General features: G+C 41.2%; 1 protein-coding gene across 3 annotated transcripts in view; it reads right to left on the bottom strand.

Annotated features, from left to right (window-relative positions):
- The window catches only part of LOC145350155 (sodium-driven chloride bicarbonate exchanger-like), a 256,118-nt gene that overhangs the window by 74,285 nt on the left and 162,281 nt on the right, over nt 1–19,552 (bottom strand). For all 3 annotated transcript variants that reach the window (XM_080199161.1, XM_080199162.1, XM_080199163.1), the window contains 4 exons: nt 17,295–17,382; nt 6,946–7,092; nt 4,429–4,529; nt 879–1,053 (listed from right to left, as the gene is read on the bottom strand). In XM_080199161.1, coding sequence (XP_080055287.1) covers nt 879–1,053; nt 4,429–4,529; nt 6,946–7,092; nt 17,295–17,382 — 511 coding nt within the window. The remainder of the gene's footprint in view (nt 1–878; nt 1,054–4,428; nt 4,530–6,945; nt 7,093–17,294; nt 17,383–19,552) is intronic.

Raw genomic sequence — 19,552 nt, 5'->3', positions numbered from 1 at the left:
CGGAGCCTGTCCAGGTACACTGAGGAAGAATTTAATATGGTCAATGCGCCTAACTAGTGCATCTTTCGGGCTGTGGGAGGAAACCGGAGCACCCAGAAGAAACCCACACAGACACAGGGAGCATGTGCAAACTCCACACAGACAGTGACCCAAGCTCGGAATCGAACCTGGGTCCTTGGCGCTATGAGGCAGCAGTGCTAACCACTGTGTCGCCCTACCAATGTCCATGGGGGGGAGATAGGGGGTCTCCCAGTGCAGTGAGAGATTGGGGCACCATTTCAATATGGTACCCAAGCACTTTGTGGCTGGGCTCATCAGCATGTTTAGGCCCTGTTTCCATCTCCCCTTCCCCCAAAACCACCCCCACACCCCCTCCCACGCCAACACAAAACTCACCGCTCTCTCAACCGCACCTGACATGCTGGCAAGGTATTCTCACCTTTATAACACTTCAATTTTATTGGGATATTTCCACCCTTAGATGGTTGGATGGTTAGCTAAAGCAATATTTATGTTTGGTTTGAACAGTAAAAATATTTTTTTTTAAACCTGTGGAATCTCATGGCTTCATTCTTTCAGCAGAGAAGCAGGATTTTGGATTCTTTCTTTTTTGCAACCAAAATGATAACAATAGATATTGATGGTTGATGTTAAATTATTAAATTAGTTAGTAATTAACCATGAAAAATAATACAGTGACCAAAAAAAATCTTGCAAAGTCTTGTACATTCTTATATTGCCTTTCCATTGTTGGAAAAACTACAGAGCAATCTTTTATACTTCTGTGGATCACAAATAATTTTCTCTGAATAAGCAAAGTATGAAAGGAAATTCTCAACACTTATTATTTTTCCAGAAAACAAAATTGTTAATCTTACTATGCAACCTTCCGTAGCTTCTCCAAGTAGACCACCAAATGTGATAACAGGAGACATGCAGGCACAGTAGAGAAATAGGAAGGATGCTACACATTGCAAGTTGACCGCATCCCTAAAATCACTCCAGAAGTATGGGATTTTTCTTTTGATGTCTTCCAATAATCCACCAAATAACCTGTTTTTTGAAAAATAAAAAAAATGTAAAATACCTGGTTTTGATAAATCTAATGAAACAATTATTCATTTACATGGGATATTTGAACTGATCTATAAATATGAAGCACTATGACCAATTAGTAGACAGAAAGTGCTGGAAATATTCAATGGCCGGAATTTTATCATTCTGCCTGTCACAGGAATCGGAGCAGGTGAGGGACGAACCATGGAAAGGTCTGTTGACCTCGGGTGGGACTTTACAGTTTCGGGACGGGTGAGACTGTTAAGTCCCGTCCATAGTGCCTGGCAGTATTTGTGCAAAGAGAGCGAAAGAGACTCTTCTGAAGTGTCATATTTAACTCTAAACATTAACTCTATTTTTCTCTCTCCACAGAAACTGCTACAGCTGTTGAATGTTTCCAGCACTTTGTTTTAATTTCAGATTTCCAGCTTCCACAGGTTTGTTGTTTTCATGTTTTAAAGTAATGTGCACAGTAATGGTCTGCTTATTTAAGAAGTCTGAGCATTAGAAGCAGCTCAAAGAAGGTTTATTCAACTGGTACTGGGATGGGGTGTGAAGATGGTGGCTATCTTATGAAGAAAGGTTTGAAAGGCTAGGCCTGTATATGTTGGAGTTAGAAAATTGAGAGATGATCTTATTAAAACACCTAAGGAGGCTTGACAGAGTGGGTGCTGAAAGGTTTCCTAATTTCAGTCAGAACTCAATCTTGACATCAGACAGACTAAGTTTAAACAAGGTTCCAACTCTTGGTATCAAGTTGTATTGTTACAAAACACATTTGGAGCAATGAAATCAGGCTCAGCCGTGGTTGCTTGTACAATTGGATACTGTACAAAATGATGACCTGGGGAAGTATAGAACAGGTGCCCGTGTACCCATGGAATACATCCTAGCAAGAAGTAATTGAGAGGAAGGAGGGAGCAAAGACAACAATTGGAAAAGCAGAATGAAAACTACTTTTTTCTAAAATATAAGTGCAAAAATGCCAATTTTAATATTTAAATTTTTCTCTCGTCTGAACGTGGAATAAACAATTTTATTTATTTTATACAGCACAAATTCTGCTATAAGTCTCCAGTCTGCAAATTGTCTCACTGCAGTCTAGATCCGAAACATTGCTTAAATTCTTGGCTGTAGCAGTGTTGCAATGGCATTAAGGTAATCACTCAGAATTGTCATAATGAAACTGCCATGCCATTATGCCCATGAACCTCCTAAGTTACTACGGACTGGTAGGAATCAATTTATTGTTCATTTTTGTTATCTGTCTTGAATAAAAGTTTTTTTTCTAAGTAGAAAGATAGCAGAGGTAGTGAAAGTGGTGCTTACGCTAACATAACATGAAGGAAGAAACAGCCTGTGGGATTCAATTTAACTGTACTGATACTAATTTTCTTCCCACTCACCCTGAACATACTCTCTTTCACCCTCTTCCATCAGAGAAAAGATATAAAAGTCTGAGATCACATACCAACTGACTCAAGAACAGCTTCTATCCTGTTGCTATCAGACTTTTGAATGGACCTACCTTAAATTAAGTTGATCTTTCTCTACAGCCTAGCTATGACTGTAACATTATATTATGCACCCTCTCCTTTTCTTCTCTCCCATGTACTCAAGGAACGGTATGCTTTGTCTGTATAGCGCACAAGAAACAATACTTTTCACTGTATACAACTACACATGACAATAATAAACCAAATCAAATCAAAAACACCTAGTGGTGCACTAAGGCAGACTTTGTCTGTTTCCATCGCTAGCAATTCTTGGCACAGGTCGCAAGTCTGTTACCAGGAGCTCTTAGCTTGAGGGGTGCCATTTCTCATCAAGCAGGTTGACCGGGAGTCTCTCCTGCTCCTACTGCCAGCCACTGGCGTGTTGGAAGGACTTGCAGGTTAACACTCAACCTATTTGGCCGCACCACGTACACACCTTCCTTGGCCATCTAGTAGTGAGGGGGGGGAGCCAAACCCAGAGCTTCTGGCTCAGAGGCAGGGACATTACCCACTGCACCACAAGACTGTTTAACCGTATCGATGTTATGTTATTAAACTGGTCAATAATTACCATTCAAATTGATACAGCAATTTCATAGGAATGATTTTGAGCCCACTTTAGCCCTCAGCATAAACGGCATGTGGCTCCTAAATTTTGTAAGATTCTGAAAACAAGATTTGCACCGATAAGATCTCACCTTCTGATTTTTCCTGACCTCTTGCCAGCGCTGTCACAATGTATTTAAATAAACTTAAACGCAGTTAATGTCCTTCCCTGTCTTATGTTCCCCCAAATAAGGAATTCCCCGTTGGCGACATAAGGTTTGTATTAAGTTTGAAAAACAGGAAGCAGTCAAGGGGAACCTACTGGGGATACAAGGGTATGTATAGTCCCTGGGGTGAGAGAAACAAGCCTTAGCACTACCCCTGGCACTGCCCGTAGGCAAAATCCACTTGGCAGGGTGCCACTGCTAGGGGCAGTGCTGGGATAGGCCCTCTGGGGAATCCCACTGGGTTAACCTTATGCGTGGGAAACGAGATTGCCCCAGTCCTTATTGAGGGGATGGTTGTTGTCCTGGGGCTTCTGTGTGCGTGTGTGTGGTGAGGTGGGGAGCTTTCTCCTGATGAGTTATGGGAGGGTAGTTCCCCCATATCTGTGGGGGCGTGGGGGGATTGTCGTTTTAACACAGGTCAGGACATCCCAATCTCTATGGAACAGCATTGCCGACTCTGAAGCCCTACCCTGCCAGCATGACAGCAGAATCTGTATACCCCGATTTTCTGTGCACAGAATGTCAGAGAATTTGCAGAGAAAACTTTGCTCGGCAGCAGGAGAGCTAAATGCAGATCTTCTGACCCCAGCCAGCACTCTGGCAGCACGGTAGCACAGTGGTTAGCACTGTTGCTTCACAGCTCCAGGGACCTGGATTCGATTCCCAGCTTGGATCACTGTCTGTGTGGAGTTTGCACATTCTCCTCGGGTCTGCATGGGTTTCCTCCGGGTGCTCCGGTTTCCTCCCAACGTCCAAAGGTGTGCAGGTTAGATTGATTGGCCATGCTAAAAAACTGCCTCTTAGTGTCCTGAGATGCGTGGGTTAGCGGGATTAGCAGGTAAATGTGTAGGGATATGGGGGTAGGGCCTGGGTGGGATTGTGGTCAGTGCAGACTCGATGGACCAGATTGTCTCTTTCTGCCTGTAGGGTTTCTATGATTCTGTGCACAGAATGGAAAATTCCACCCAATGTTCAAAACCTAGCATGATCTATATTACCTTTCCACCAAGAAACATTTATGGAACGCTAATCTTGTTAGTGTTGACATATTGATTGTTGACATAAAGCGCAGTTGTCTTAACATAAATGTTGTTTTCACCAACCTTCCTGTTCTCTGTAACTCAGGTCCACTATGTCCTTCAAGTGGATCAGCATCCCCGTGAGCTGTGGTTCCATTTGGAATCCCTGCAATTTTTCTTTTTTCCTGCATAAGTTACAAGAGAAAATAGCATGAAAATATAGAAGTTCAAGATCCAAGGGTAGAACAAAAACGTTCGTATAAAAATGTCAAACAGTTCACATTTCTGTGCGCACGATTTTTACACAAGCATTAACCTAATTGGTAAAGAGTGCACGCAGAAATGAAATTATCAGTATGTTAAATTCATCAATCAAACATTATACTCACATGGCAGGATTTTACAGCCTCGCTCGACCTGAGACTGGAAATCCCACCCAAGATCAACAGGCCTTCCCACTGTCTTCCCCTTACCAGCTCCAATTCCCGTGGTGGTAGAATTCTGGTGACAATCTATCAATTTGTGATGTGATTGTAGTGGTATACTACCCACCAGAAACAAATAAATGTAGAATTCAAAATACAGTTGACAAAGACAAAGTTGCAAAGACGAAGCCATTCCTGGCTTTAATTCACACTGCCCAGCAGAAGGGAGCTCTGCAGGCGGGTGCAGGGGTCTATTTCCCAGAATCTATTTTTTAATACCAGGAGAATGAAAGTGAAAACACCTGTCTTTCAACACAGAAAAAGTATGGCACATTCAGCCTATCAAGCCCATGCTAATCAAGAAAAACTTACCTCGTTGAACCTACCTTCCAATCTTGTAGGTTACAAGGCCATAAGACATAGGAACAGAATTAGGCCATACAGACCATCGAGTCTGCTCTGCCATTCAATCGTGGCTGATTTTTTTCTCATCCCCTTTCTTCTGCCTTTTCCCCATAACCCCTATCCCCTTATTAATCAAGAACCTATCTTTCTCTGTCTTAAAGACATTCAATGACTGGCCTCCACAGCCTTATGTGGCAAAGAGTTCCTCAGATTCAACACTCTCTGGCTGGAGAAATTCCTCCCCATCTCTGTTTTAAAGGATCGTCCCTTTAGCTGAGATTGTGCCTTCTGGTTCTAATTTTTCCTACTAGTGGAAACATCCTCTCCACTCTACCCAGGCCTCGCAGTATCCTGTAAGTTTCAACAAGATCCCTCCTCATCCTTCTAAACCCCAACAAGTACAGACCCAGAGTCCGCAACCGTTCCTCATATGACAAACTCTTCATTCCAGGGTCATTCCTGTGAACATCCTCTGGACCCTTTCCAAGGCCAGCACATCCTTCCTCAGATAAGGGGTCCAAAACTGCTCACAATACTCCAAATGGAATCTGAGCAGCCTTGATCGTCGTCCTCCGTTCCTCTGCCCATGATCTTGAATGCAGAGCGGCAGTGGGATGCCCCACCCCCCTCACCAATTCCCCTCCCAATCGGTTTCACCCCCCCTTTACTCCCGCCCTCCTGCAGGGGCCTCAATGGCCTCTCCTTAGTGGGGTTAGGAGCCACCTGTTCCGAATTCATGGGGAGCAGTTGTAAGCCCCATGGAGTGAACCACCCCTGGCGGGGATGGAGATGCCAGAAATTGTCATGGAGCTGATTTCAACATGCTAATCTGGAGTTACGTTTCATTAACGGGCCCGGGAACGTGCATTCCTGATTAGCATATTAGCATATTGAAATCAGCTCCACGCCATTTTCTGACATGGAGCTGATTATTCTAAAAATCTTCGGCTGGGAGATGCACAGAGGCCGTGGTGCCCAGCAGAAAGTCCGCAAAACGGCTCCGCTGATGTCTTCCAGCCCATTGCGCTGCTACAATAGTGCAGCGGTCTGGGAAAATCGCCCCCATGGCTTTTATTCGATACAATGTTACATACCTTATTTTTGCCATTCAAAATTTTAATTGTTGAATAAAAGTGGCAGATGATTTTCATGAATCTGCACCATTACACATGTCAATATAGTTATAGAATTATAATTATGATTCTTTGTATTTTTAAATTTCAGTTGGTATAACAGTACCATGCCAGAGTATGGCAGTTTTAAGTACAAGAACTGGATGCATTTAACCTATGAAATTATGTCCAGAGTCACGCCATTACTTTGGAGTTAATGACATCAACGCTGATGAGATCACAAGCCTTTAATTACTCTGAGGTATACGTTACTCTTATTTTTTGGGTTGCCATTACAATTTATTCACATTTCTATTCCCAATCGATAAGCATGAGCATCTTTGCAGCTTACTGCTTTTTAGAAGAAGCAAAAAAGATATAATGATGTATAGAGCAACTTCTTTTCAGCTCTGAGAGTTTTATCAATAGATGAGTTTAAGGCTATTCAATTTTGTGATGTTAATTACCACAGTATAATCCAGCTTCCAACAAAATAACAATAAGGGCAATTAGGGATGAACAACAAATGTCGACTTTGCCAGTGTTACCCACATCCCATGAAAGAATTAAATAAAGATTTCACCATTGCTTTTCAACAAAAATGCAGAGCCATATAGTAAGGGCACAATTTGAGAACAATAACATGAAAGATTACATACCTGGGAAGGTACACTTTTTGGTGGCTCTATTCGGATTGATGGGTCCCATTCCCCTGGCGGCAGCACAGTCACCTGATCAAGAAATTCGTCCACACCAGCAACCAAATCATTACGATCCTTTGCTTTATATGCAACATCATGAAATACCTGCAATGTAGTTTCAGAAACAAGAATCTATTATACAAGCGGCAGGATTCTCTGGTCACCCCATGACGTTATTCTGCTGTTGGCCGGCAGTGGGATCTTCTAGTCTCACCATAGTCAATGGGATTTACCATCAAATCCACCCCACGAAATATGTGGCGGGTTGGCCGGCCGATGGACAAGAAGATCCCACCAGCATGAAGTGCTAGATGGCTATGCCAATTGATCTAGATACACCAATTATCTGCAGTGCTTGTGTATTGGTATGCACCACTTGTTTGTTTTACTGTCAACAATAATTTTGCATTAGAAATTTAGGGATAAGGTTCCGCACCAAATAATCCTGCCTCTGGAAGTAACATGGAGCCTGGTTCTCCCGTCATGACCCACAACTTTTCTGGCAGGTCCGGTCAGGAGAATTGTGTCATCGGCCTTTTTCTGGGATTTGCGCATGCGCTGGGAATGCATGCACATCTCCCAGAGCCAGAGAACAGCGAGGGTCTATATCACACTGGAAAAAAGTGGGAAGACAGAAAAGTGATGTGAATTTTTTTTAAAATATGTTTTGCATGTCATTGTCATGAATTTGCCGAGCCCACCCCGCCAGGAGTACTTCATTGTGGCGGGGTTTAGAGTAGCTCCCCACATTTGGGGAACAAGCAGGACACCCCACCAGAATGAATGGCGAGGTGGTGCTCTCTGGTCATGGGCATGTTGACAGTGCCAGCCTGTACCCCTGACACTGTCCAAGGTGCAAAGTGCCCATGCCTGGGGGCACCTTGGCACTGCCCATCAGACACTGGGCTGTGCCAAGGTGGTGGGGCCTATTGTGAACCGGACCTAGGGGCAATTGGTGAGTGGGTGGGGGGGGGGGGCGCGGTCCTGCTGCCTCTGCACTGGGATCAGTCTGGGCTGGAGGGGACCAGTGATTGAGGGGGCTGGTGGTCTGCCTGGGGGCTCTGAATCCCAGGTGTTTGCCGCAGTGAGGGAGGTGGGGAAATTGCCACTGCTGGGGGAGGGGGGATGGTGAGCTGGACATTGGGGTGCTCGGGGGCGGCGGGTTCAGTGCTGGCCCAGGAATTGTTATTGGGGGCCACAATTGAGCTGTGGGGGGGGGGGGAGGGTGTTGGAGGGGCAGCACTGCGGGGGTCTCGGGCTCTCCAGCAAATGGGGAAACTGACAGATCAGGACCAGTGCGGATGCACAGAGTTCCAGAACTGTCAAACTCTGGTGTGAATAGGTTCCGCCCCCCCTGGATTTTTAATGAGATTTCCGATTGCGAACTCTGCAGTGCACAGAGTGGGGAGGTTCAAGTGTGAAGTCACACTGAAAAAGCCATCATGATCTAGAACAGTTTTCCCACCATGATCTTAGCATCCAGTCCAAGTATCAACAGGGTGTCGAATGAATGGATAAAATGTCACAGGATTTGTTTATTTGTTAATTTTACAGCATGTTAAGATATGCATTTTTACTTATTTATATTAAAATTGTACTACCATGTGTTCCAACATAAATATGACAATAAAATGAATTACTCTAAAAGGAAAACTAATTTGCATTTCAAATTAATGAAGCATCCTTTGAAGATTTAAAAGAATTATGGCTGCCTTAAAAGAAATTTGCATCATTCTCTTAATTCAGTTGAGGAACACAGAAATACACAGGACTAGAAAAGATCGTTATGATCAATCAGCCAACCCATACTTTAAGCTTTAATCAGTTTTACACACAATACTTTTAGAATGTGATGGAATCAATAGTTTCAAAGCTTGTATTTTTTAACTTAGACCCTAACTCAAAAGGAAAACTGAAAAAGGAAATGAAGAAAGTAAAATAACTGCTCCAGTTTCTGTGGAAACTAAGACTAAAACTGAAATCGGAGCTTCTGGGCAAACCAGAAGTGGTTGAAACTATATAAAATGACACAGAGTCATCAGAGCTCAGGTGGAGATTGGTACTGTACCAATGGTATAGTACAGGCAGCTTGTAGAAAATGGAGGTTCAATCCAGAAGCTGAGAGTCAGTAGATATGTAGCTCCTACAGTTGTTTACGTTACCTGAAGATAAAGGCCGAAATTCTGGTCTTGCACGGCCCACTCCCGCTGCCAGTGAGAATGGAGAATATGGTGCTTAGCCAAATCTCCATTCACAGCAGCAGGACTGGATAATCCAGTCTGGATAATCCTAAACGCAGTCAGAGAATTGGGTCATAGATTGGATCTACACCATGAGCACAGTCGAGATTCTGCAAACATGTGCTATATTTTGAGAAAACTGTGTCTGAAGAATCCAGGTTTGTTGTGCATTGTTATCAGCTAGGGATCAGGCTAAAGCCTAAAAAAAGAGAAGCTGAAATTCTTTGCGAACAAGACTGAATTTGGAAGAGCTTTGCAACTGAGATTGATTAAATATATGCTGAGTGGACTGTCGAGCCAATTTGTAAGTTCTGCTTTGCAAAATAAATAAGCTTTATAATTAAATAACTTATAATTAACAGTCACTTGGGGAATCCAGATGTGACCTCCCCCAACCTCTCTGCTGAGGAATAATTAAACTTCTTTTGCCACTCAAGTGGTCAGGAGAAATACCTTAATGATCAGAATAAGGTCTGTTAAGTATCCTTGAAGTTCTAATAAAAGTGTCTGTATCTATGGAAACAGCTATGGACAGTGAAGAAACAAGATGCATTCAACTGAAGTTTAACTTAGGTAGAGATGTACAATGTACAATATCAAACATACACCCTGCCTAACTTTCATTTCCATTGAATGCACTGATACTGATACATCTGCAACAAATGTTGAGTTGGTCATTCACACACAACTACTAACACCAGCCAGCTTAATGAATAGGAGGAGATGGCAAAACATAATACTGCTGATTCTGAAACCAGAAGTAATATCAGCAAGATGTAGAATGAATTTAGTGATATGAAGTAAGAATGCCATGAATTGCAATAGGAAATGCACTGTACAGTATCATATTTTGCTCAGCCTACAAAGTTGAGCAGGAATATCTACGTACAGCAATGGAATTGTTATTTCAAGTCTCTGAAACACTGCCAAATAAGAGCTGTGGTTTGCTATATTTTTCAGCGTTACTGACTGTCATTATGTCTGGTCCTGTCAAGGTCAAAAGAGATAGCTGAAATTTCTCAGAAGCCATTTACCGTTTTCTATCATCCTAGATTAGATTTTAAATTGGGATCATCATAAAATATTAAAACCATTGCAGCATCCAAGTTGTTCATATCGATAGGGAAGGTGCTAAAGCTAACATGGGTGGCACGGTGGCACAGTGGTTAGCACTGCTGCCTCACAGCGCCAGGCACCAGGGTTCGATTCTTGGCTTGGGTCACTGTCTCTGTGGAGTTTATATGTTTTCCCCGTGTCTGCGTGGGTTTCCTCTGGATGCTCCAGTTTCCTCCCACAGCCTGAAAGACAAGCTGGTTAGGTGCATTGACCCGAACAGGTGCTGGAGTGTGGCGACTAGGGGAGTTTCACAGTAACTTAGTTGCAGTATTAATGTAAGCCTTACTTGTGACTAATAAACAAACATCACAGTCTGTCTGCATTACCAATATTCTTTCCACTTTGTAGGGTACACATTAGCTTGATGGAACCCAAATGGGTAGATATATACAACCGTGGATGTCCTGCGCCCTTGGGTCAAAAAAGCCTTAACAACTGGAACTTTGTTCTGTAACTAAATGCCAAACTATATGCAGCTTTAGTGTTCAGTCTTCGCAAATTATCTGGTTAGCTTGAGAGGACAGTGAAGAGCTCTGGACACTTTCAGAGCTCTTTGTGTTGGTATGTTCCTCCACATGATGTGTCATAAAATTGTGTAAAATTGCATAAAATCATCTCACTGTGTAGCAACAGGCATTGTCTTGCAGTCAAATTCACATAGTTGCATTCAATTCAAAGGTAGACAATGCATTCCTGTGGGGCTTTTACGGTTTGAATTCTCAATCCAGCAGTGCAACTTATTTAGTAAACTGTCCATGGTTGGCTGCAAAATCCATTCTTGGTATTTCATTTTGAAAGTAAGTAAAACAAAGATTGGAACATTTAAGTAGCATTCAGAGGAGCAAGAACTAGTAGATATACTAGTGCATCAAATTGACCTAAAAAAGCTTCAAACTGCGAAAAGAAATTGAATAAGATTTTAACTGAGATTTTCCACTGGAATCAAGCTGATTTCTGGATGTTACAGCAGCACAGCAGGAAAGTTGTACTGAACTTTCATAAAGTTCTTGTCTAAAGTATTGAACGTAGTTCTTATCAGAATGTGAAGGTCCTTGACAAGGTGTTGAGGAAATTTAGAAGAATGGTGCTAGGGATGAGGAAATGTTGCTATAGGATTAGCTTAAAGATTATTCTTCTTGGAGTAAAGAAGGTTGAGGGGAATAGCTAGCAGAGGTGTACAAGATTATAACAGTTTAGATAAGAGACACAGTCTTAAGATTCTGGACAAAAAATATAGAGGTATGTGAAGATGAACTTCCTATGCAACAACAGTAATGACCTGGAACACTGCCAAGTTGGTCAAAGCAGACACAATCAATGATTTAGAAAGAAAATTATGCTCACCATTAAGAAAAATAAACACTCTGGGCTACAGGGATCATAGTAAGAGGTCTCACAACACCAGGTTAAAGTCCAAACTTTAACCTGGTGTTGTGAGACTTCTTACTGTGGTTACCCCAGTCCAACGCCGACATCTCCACATCATGACAACAGGGATCAAGCAGAAGAATGGGGTTGACTGAATTGCTCTATGAAGAGCCAGTATGGACAAGACAGCTGAATGGCATCCGTTCATGTCATTATGACTTGATAAAGTCAGCCAGCAACACAATACCATGGTTTAATTTGTAGCCTTGCCAAAGCCAAGCTTCACTCCATCTCAAGAGGTGAACTCCCTGGTAGAGTTGTGAGCAATCAGATCTGTAAGTTTAGTACTACATTGCACTGTATCAACAGCATAGATTTTTCTGAGGCCAGCCTCTTTAACCATTGGTAACAAGCTCCTAGCCTCTACTGTTGCTTGCAATCAGCAGCAGAAAAAGCTTGCAACCTTTTCAGCTGTTCTTAAAAAAGAGGTTTTTTTACTATGTAGACAAAAAATCATGACAAACCAATAACTCAGAGCACCTATTTTTCCAGATGGAACTTTAGAACTGATACTGGAAGGGCAGCAAAGGATGACTGCCCCTTTTGAAATTCAAATGCACCCTTCTCAGAAAAGGCAAAGTTAAGTGTCTCAAAACACCTGCACAGATTAGACTAGCCAACATTGCACCAAATTAAATCAATAAGTAGATCACAATCAGTTTCCTCACTGATACACCCTGAAGCTGCTCGTTAACCCTCAAAAAACAGCTCTTCTCAAGCTTCAGATGTATGCCTATACTACAGCAGAGAATACTTCAAACTGGAACTATTTCCACATGCCATTTGAAATGTTGGTCCCACAAAGCAAATTTATCCAACAAATATCCTAGCGTTTTCAAGTTTATGTATTCATGCATCATTATCAAAGCAAAATAGCCAGCTCATTGTCATTCATCTATGTCCGCTTCAAGCTTCCAACATCTCAGCATTGTTTCTCTGCGTGAGGAACCAAGTGGAGCACAAAGGGAGACAGTAGTTCAGAAGGGTCCTTTATTTCAGATCCTTTGATATGAACAAGCCATGTTAGACGTGAAAATGGAGGAGTGAGTAATGGTAGAATTGCAGGCTTCCATGAAGCCCAGTACTAACATAACTCTTCTTCCTCTTCCTCCTCTATTCAATGATGAATATTATGGCAAACCATCAAGACATGCTTAAGCTTCCTAAGTTCTGTCAAGGGATGTTCAATAACAATTCTATTAAACTTTTTCTGTTCCTATATACAATTCGGAAGTGGAAGCACCAGATCCAGTTTGTGCCCACAGAGTATCAGCACCATTCATTCTATTTCTAATAAGCACATCTCGTCGTGTGGCTGTTTGAAGAGAATCACAAAGTATGAATGGATGAAGCTGCTGATGAGAGAGCCAGTCAACATGCTTTTTCAACTATCATACTCTGGAATCTGCATCTCAGGAGTCTAGATTTTGAGGAATGATGTAACTTGAGCATTGATGTTCTACATTCATTACAGAATGTGTTAAATGCTCAGTAGTTTTTGGAGGTGACTCTGGAAAAATTCATAATGTATATTAAGCATTTAACAGAACTGCAGTAACATGCAGCACATGCCCATTCCAGGGCACCTGCAACACAGTCCCACAATGAAGGAATCAACTCATGACATCTCAGATGAATGTGTGTATTGTTGCTAAAGAGACTTTACTCTGTATTCACAGACAGAGGCACATTTCCTACATTCAATGCTTCTGCCTGTGAATTAATGTCATCTGAACTGCCTCTCTCTTTCCATCCTCTTGTTGTCTATATAATTTAGAAATAGAGGATTCCCCATGAAAATGTCCGTTTTCTATCTTATGAACAGATCAAATAAAATCATTCTTGAACAAAACAAAATAAATAGAATTTAGGAACGCAGATAACACCTAGCATAAATCCAAGGGCATAATTTTTCACAATATCTGTAGACTTGCTTATCATACTGAAAGCATAGTATTGATAGACTTAAGTTTGTTAAATAATAATTATAACATAGGCAGATGACATCAGGCCTGAACTTCGGTGGAGCAGCGATCAGAGTCACTATAGAAATGGTTTTAATTCTTCTAACTTCTGCTGGATAGCCAATACTGTAAGATAGTCAGATCCCTCTGAAAATTTTGACTTATATTGTACTTTAAGGGTTGAGGGTTGCAGGGGAATTGCCCTTACCTCAGGGCCTCCGGAGTGGAGACAGGGAGAGCAGTCCCCAATGCATATTTGGGGAACTCCAGAACCCGAAAATTAAAGTCCTTCAGGTTAGGAGGTACAGGAAATAATGGAGATGAGAGCAGAAATTTGCAATGGGACACTGACAGGTTAAGCGAGTGGATAAAACTGACAAATTAAATGAAATTTTACTTAAAGAAAATTATTTACACGGTTATGGATGAAAATGAGGTATTGGCCTAAATTGGGATGCTCTTTCACAGAGTCAGTATCAGTCCTTCTTTGATTCTAAATGCAAAATATGAGGTTATCCACTTTAGATAGATTAGAGTGTTATCTGAATGTTGAGTAACTGGAAGTCATTAGCAGGAGTGAGTTCCGAGTTCACAAATCATCACAAACTAGTAGAAAGCTATATGTAGCATTCAAAAAGTTAAATAAATGTTAGTCTTCATGACAAGAGGGTTTGAATACAAAGGGGAGGAATTATGTTTCCGCTGCAGAGTATCTTGTTTGAACAGCATCAGAAGTATTGTACCCAGTTTTGGAGGAAAAATCAAGAAAAAGATCACCCATATGTTCCATTTATAAGGCTGGTCTGCTTGTTAAGCACTTACATTCCCGAGACCTGATGATGTGAATCCCAGGACACTGTGGGAGGTTAGGGTGGAAATTGCAGGTCCCCTAGCAGAGATATTTGAATCATTGATAGTCACAGATGAGGTGCCTGAAGATTGAACGGTTGCAAATGTTGTGTCTTTGTTTAAGACGGGCTGCAGGGAAAAGCCTGGGAACTACAGACCAACGAGCCTCACATCTATAGTGTATACGTTATTCGAAGGTATCTTGAGAGACAGGACCTACAGGTATTTAGAGACACCAGGAATGTTTAGGGACAGTCAGTTTGACTCACAAATTTGAGTTTTGATTGAGAAAGTAGATGACAGCAGTGCAGTCGATGTTGTCTACATGGACTTTAGCAAGGCCTTTGACAAGGTATCGCATGGTAAGTTGTTGCATAAGGTTAAATCTCACGGGATCCAGGGTGAGGTGGCCAAATGGATACAAAATTGGCTTGATGACAGGAGCCAGAGGGTGGTTATAGAGGGTTGCTTTTCAAACTGGAGGCCTGGGACCAGTGGTGTGCCTCAGGGATCAGTGCTGGATCCACTGTTATTTGTTATTTATATTAATGATTTGGATGAGAATTTACTAGGCATGGTAAGTAAGTTTGCAGATGACACCAAGACTGGTGGCATAGTGGACAGTGAACAAGGTTATCTAGGATTGCAACAGGATCTTGATCAATTGGGCCAGTGGGCTGATGAATGGCAGATGTTGCTTAATTTAGACAAATATAAGGTGATGCATTTTGGTAAATTGAACCAGAGCAGGCCTTATTCAGTTAATGTTAGGGCACTGGGGAGAGTTACAGAACAAAAAGAATTAGGAGTACAGGTTCATAGCGCCTTAAAGTAGAGTCATAGGTGGACAGAGGGTAAAGAAGGCAGTCGGCATGCTTGGTTTCATTGGTCAGAACAATGAATACAGGAGCTGGGACATCTTGTTGAAGTTGCACAAGACATTAGTAAGGCCATATTTGGAATATTGTGTATAGTTCTGGTCACCTTATACTACAAAGAATATCATTAAATTAGAAAGAGTGCAGGAAAGGTTACTAGGATACTACCGAGAGTTGACAGTTTGAGTTATAAGGAGAGGCTGGATAGGCTGAGGCTTTTTCCTCTGGAGCATAGGAGGTTTGGGGTGATATTATAGAAGTCTATAAAATAATGAGGGGCATAGACAAGGTAGTCAATATCTTTTTCCAAAGGTAGAGGAGTCTAAAACTAGAGGGCATAGGTTAAGGTGGGAGGGGAGTGATACAAAAGGGTCCAGAGAGGCAACTTCTTCACAGACAGTAGTGAGTGTCTGGAACAAACTGCCAGAGGTAGTAGTAGAGGAAGATACAATTTAACTGATCTTACCAGTATACAGCAAATGTTAGAAATATGCAAATTGGATAAGGCCTCACTTAAAGTTGTAGTTGAGTTCCTTAAAATTGTGACTTGATGTGAAGCAACTTTAAGTGAATCAACAATTCTCACAGAAGCCAATGTCAAAACTGGGGTTAGGTGCTTTTACACATTTGTCACATGGTAAAATCAATGTACAAGATGAAATACTCTGCCATATATGTGCAAAACTGTATATTCTTTGCTGAAATAATCTGCAAAGCAAAATAAATGACTAAATAATTTTTTAAATTGTAGTTAAGTATTTTAGGATCTTGCTCATCAGAAAAAAAATTAAAACTTTCTAAATTGAAATGCTGTACATTTCTAAACACCTACATTCATAAACTAAATAATCTGCAAAAATAAATTAATGGGGTGGTACTTAAGCACTGAGGACAGGAGCAGGAGCAGAAGCAGATGGGAAGATGGGAATGAAGGGGAGAGAAGCAACAGACAAGGTTCCCAGTGATGGTTCACTGACCCCCACAGCATTGGAGAATATATTAGAAAATGCCATGTGCCTTGAGGAGTGTTCAGGACAAACAACAGGGAATCTATGACAAACAATGTTATGGTGGACATCGCAACATTAAATGGGTATACAGTCCCTCATGACACTGAAGTGAAGCAAATGTTGACTGAGTCTGATATTGCTGTATCCTTTCTCTTCAAAGCACAAGTTATTCACCAAGTCATCAATCTAAGACTAAAGGTGTTAATTATTCCAGATTTGGTATTTATTCCCAAAGTATCTAAATCAAAGTTACAAATAAATCTTGATGGATACCTTCAATAAATCAAGTCAAGTGAATAACTCGTGTGTCCATAATGATGTAAAATCCTGAGTTGTTAGTGATATCAGATGAAATGAATGCATTGATAAACTTTCTTTAAAAAGCATGGATTACAAAAGAACAAAAGACACCAATCATATGAAGATCAACAGCTTGGTTCAATTCCAAACACAACTGTAGAGTCAGCATACTTGTGCCTAAATAAATCATTCTCACTCGGCAGACCACTGAAAGATTTTTTAAAAAATTAACCAAGTACCATTTTACATGTAGTTCTTGTTTCTCCAGGAGTAATGATACAAACAGAAGTGTGAGTTTCTGTCTCCCATAATTGAACTTAAATATCTGTCCTCTCACACTCTTGAACAATTTATGACTGTTCAATTGTCCAATGTAATGTAAACGGTCTATTGTAAAACCATTGTATCATTCTCAAGAATGATTAAATCTGATTAGCAAGTTTGCAATTAATGGATGATCAAAGTGTGCAACAGACATCTCTAGATCACTTTAAATTAAATACTTCGGAATTCAGCACTTGCCTCATCAGTCATCAGGGTTGCAATCGACCTGCCAATTTCATGATATTGTGGACCTTTACCAAGAGGCCCCAAGAGAATAAACAAAAATCTATGGGGGGAGAAAAGCAGTAAAGTAAGTAAAGTATTAGGAATAATCATCATCATAAAAAATTCTGGTCGGCATTCATTTTCAATTAAAATGCAGTCAGTTCCATAGGAATACATTACTTATTATTCTGCAGCATGTATCATCCAATTGGTTGATCATTTATATTTCCCTAGTGTTAGTTATGAATTGTGGTCACATTCAAGTATTAATGAATATGTACAAATGGATGTGTACAAATTCCAATGCTGCATTTAAATTATGTTATATCGAGTGAAAAGGGCCTCTGACTGGCCAGCAGCTTTCAAGAATAAGATTTCTATCTTAGTCCCCTGGGAGTTCTGATACTGTCCAGGTCGGCTGCCACTAAATTCTAACTATTGCATCTATTATGACCTGGATTTTTAAATAAAAGGAGCAGTGGGCTATCAGCACACATCTTATTAAAAAGTAAATCAGACAGAAACCTCACTTGCATTGTTAAATGTGGAAATTATAAAGCAGCTCCTGTTCCTCTAGATTAGAAGCTTTGTCACACAAATATCGTGCTGAGGGTCTACTAATTCGAATACAAAGAAGGACATGAAGCTCAAATACTTATTTGATACATATCCACTGAACATGCCAGAAAGAGGCTTGTCCGTATAAGTGTCTATCATTTTAATAGCATGGTATGTCTCAATTACTGCCAAAGAGCCTCTTCACTTTGAACTTTTACAAGGGTAGAGTCTTGTTCCTTCAGATTTTAATTATTGTTGAAGATTTTAATAACCAAAATAAAAGTTTATTTTATTTGATATTTTTCTGCCTTGATTTCTCTCAATCCATCTTTCTTCTCTTTCCTTCGATTTTGCTTCTGCTACATGATTCAATAATTTGTTATTTACTATTACTACTTACTATTCTAACTGCACTTTGTGGTTCAGACTCTGTGAATGCAGTTTTCCCATCCCATCCCACATAAGTCGGTAGGATACGTACCATGCGAAGGTCCGTTCATCCCAGGTGGGATTTTCAGGCCATAGTGTGAGTGTGGCTGGAAAATCCCGCCCAGTGAGTGTTAAATTCAATTGCCCTTACTTCTGGGCACGGGAAGGCCATTTGCAGTGTGCCAGTACTTGTTCAGATCAAGGTGGAAGAAACACGATGGCTAGAATCTGACCACCATTTATGCTGGCGGGATTTATGCTGGCGTGGCATGAATGGCAGGTAAAAAAGTGCACAACGTTTGATATTTCTGCATGTTTATGACTCAATTTGTGAGGCTCCATTGCTGGTCCTTTACTCTGCGCTGCCGGCAAGCTTTGCACACAGCACCAACAGCTCACCAAGGCAGAAAGTGCTTTGAAAACATTCTGAAACATTAGCTCTGTTTTCTCTCCACAGATGCTGTCAGACCTACTGAGATTTTCCAGCATTTTCTCTTTTTGTTTCAGATTCCAGCATCTGCAGTAATTTGCTTTTATCTTTGCACACAGCAGGTTGTGCCAGCAGTACTATTTGCCAATGTTTGCCCTTTTTTTATTAAAGGGCAGTTCTTAAAGCTAAGTTGAAAAAATAGATTGGTGCAACAGAGATTCTTCAAAAATTAACATCAGGGCACAAAGAGTAATCTGATATTGTTGAGAATATTGATGATGATGGTGTCTTCCTGCTTTATGGTGGATATGAAACTGGAAGTATTAAGAGGTGCAGGTGAGCCAAAAGAAGGTGACCAGGGAGGTCAACTCTCAGAACCTGGGTCTGAGGATCTCGCAGCAGGGCCACTAGAGGTATAATTATCTCACATGGGTGATTATCATTAAATACATCTCCAAAGCACAGGATTCACCCAGCACAGCACCAGCCTCTCATGTTGCTTACTGTACCACAACCTCATCCTTCACCCAGCAGCACTCCTGCCATTCAGGACTATGTCTAACATCGAGATACTCCATCTCACTCTTAAACAACTACTAATACTGTAAGTCCCGCATCCATTTCCCACTGTCTAGCTATTCAGCTGTGACAGGCACATTATCCCCACTCTTGCAGAACATAATAGCAAAACAGAAAGGAGCAAAGGGTAATTGGTGGTGGACAAAGACACCTGCATCTCCAAAGTCCTATGATGGAGCTGTTTCCCCATGTCATAGTGCGAGCTGTTACAGGGCTAGCAGCATCCATTATTGTT

Source organism: Carcharhinus amblyrhynchos, chromosome 11, assembly GCF_965287045.1.
Source record: "Carcharhinus amblyrhynchos chromosome 11, sCarAmb.v2.hapA, whole genome shotgun sequence".
NCBI classification, from domain to species: Eukaryota; Metazoa; Chordata; class Chondrichthyes; order Carcharhiniformes; family Carcharhinidae; genus Carcharhinus; species Carcharhinus amblyrhynchos.
This window is presented reverse-complemented; position numbering and strand designations above follow the sequence as displayed.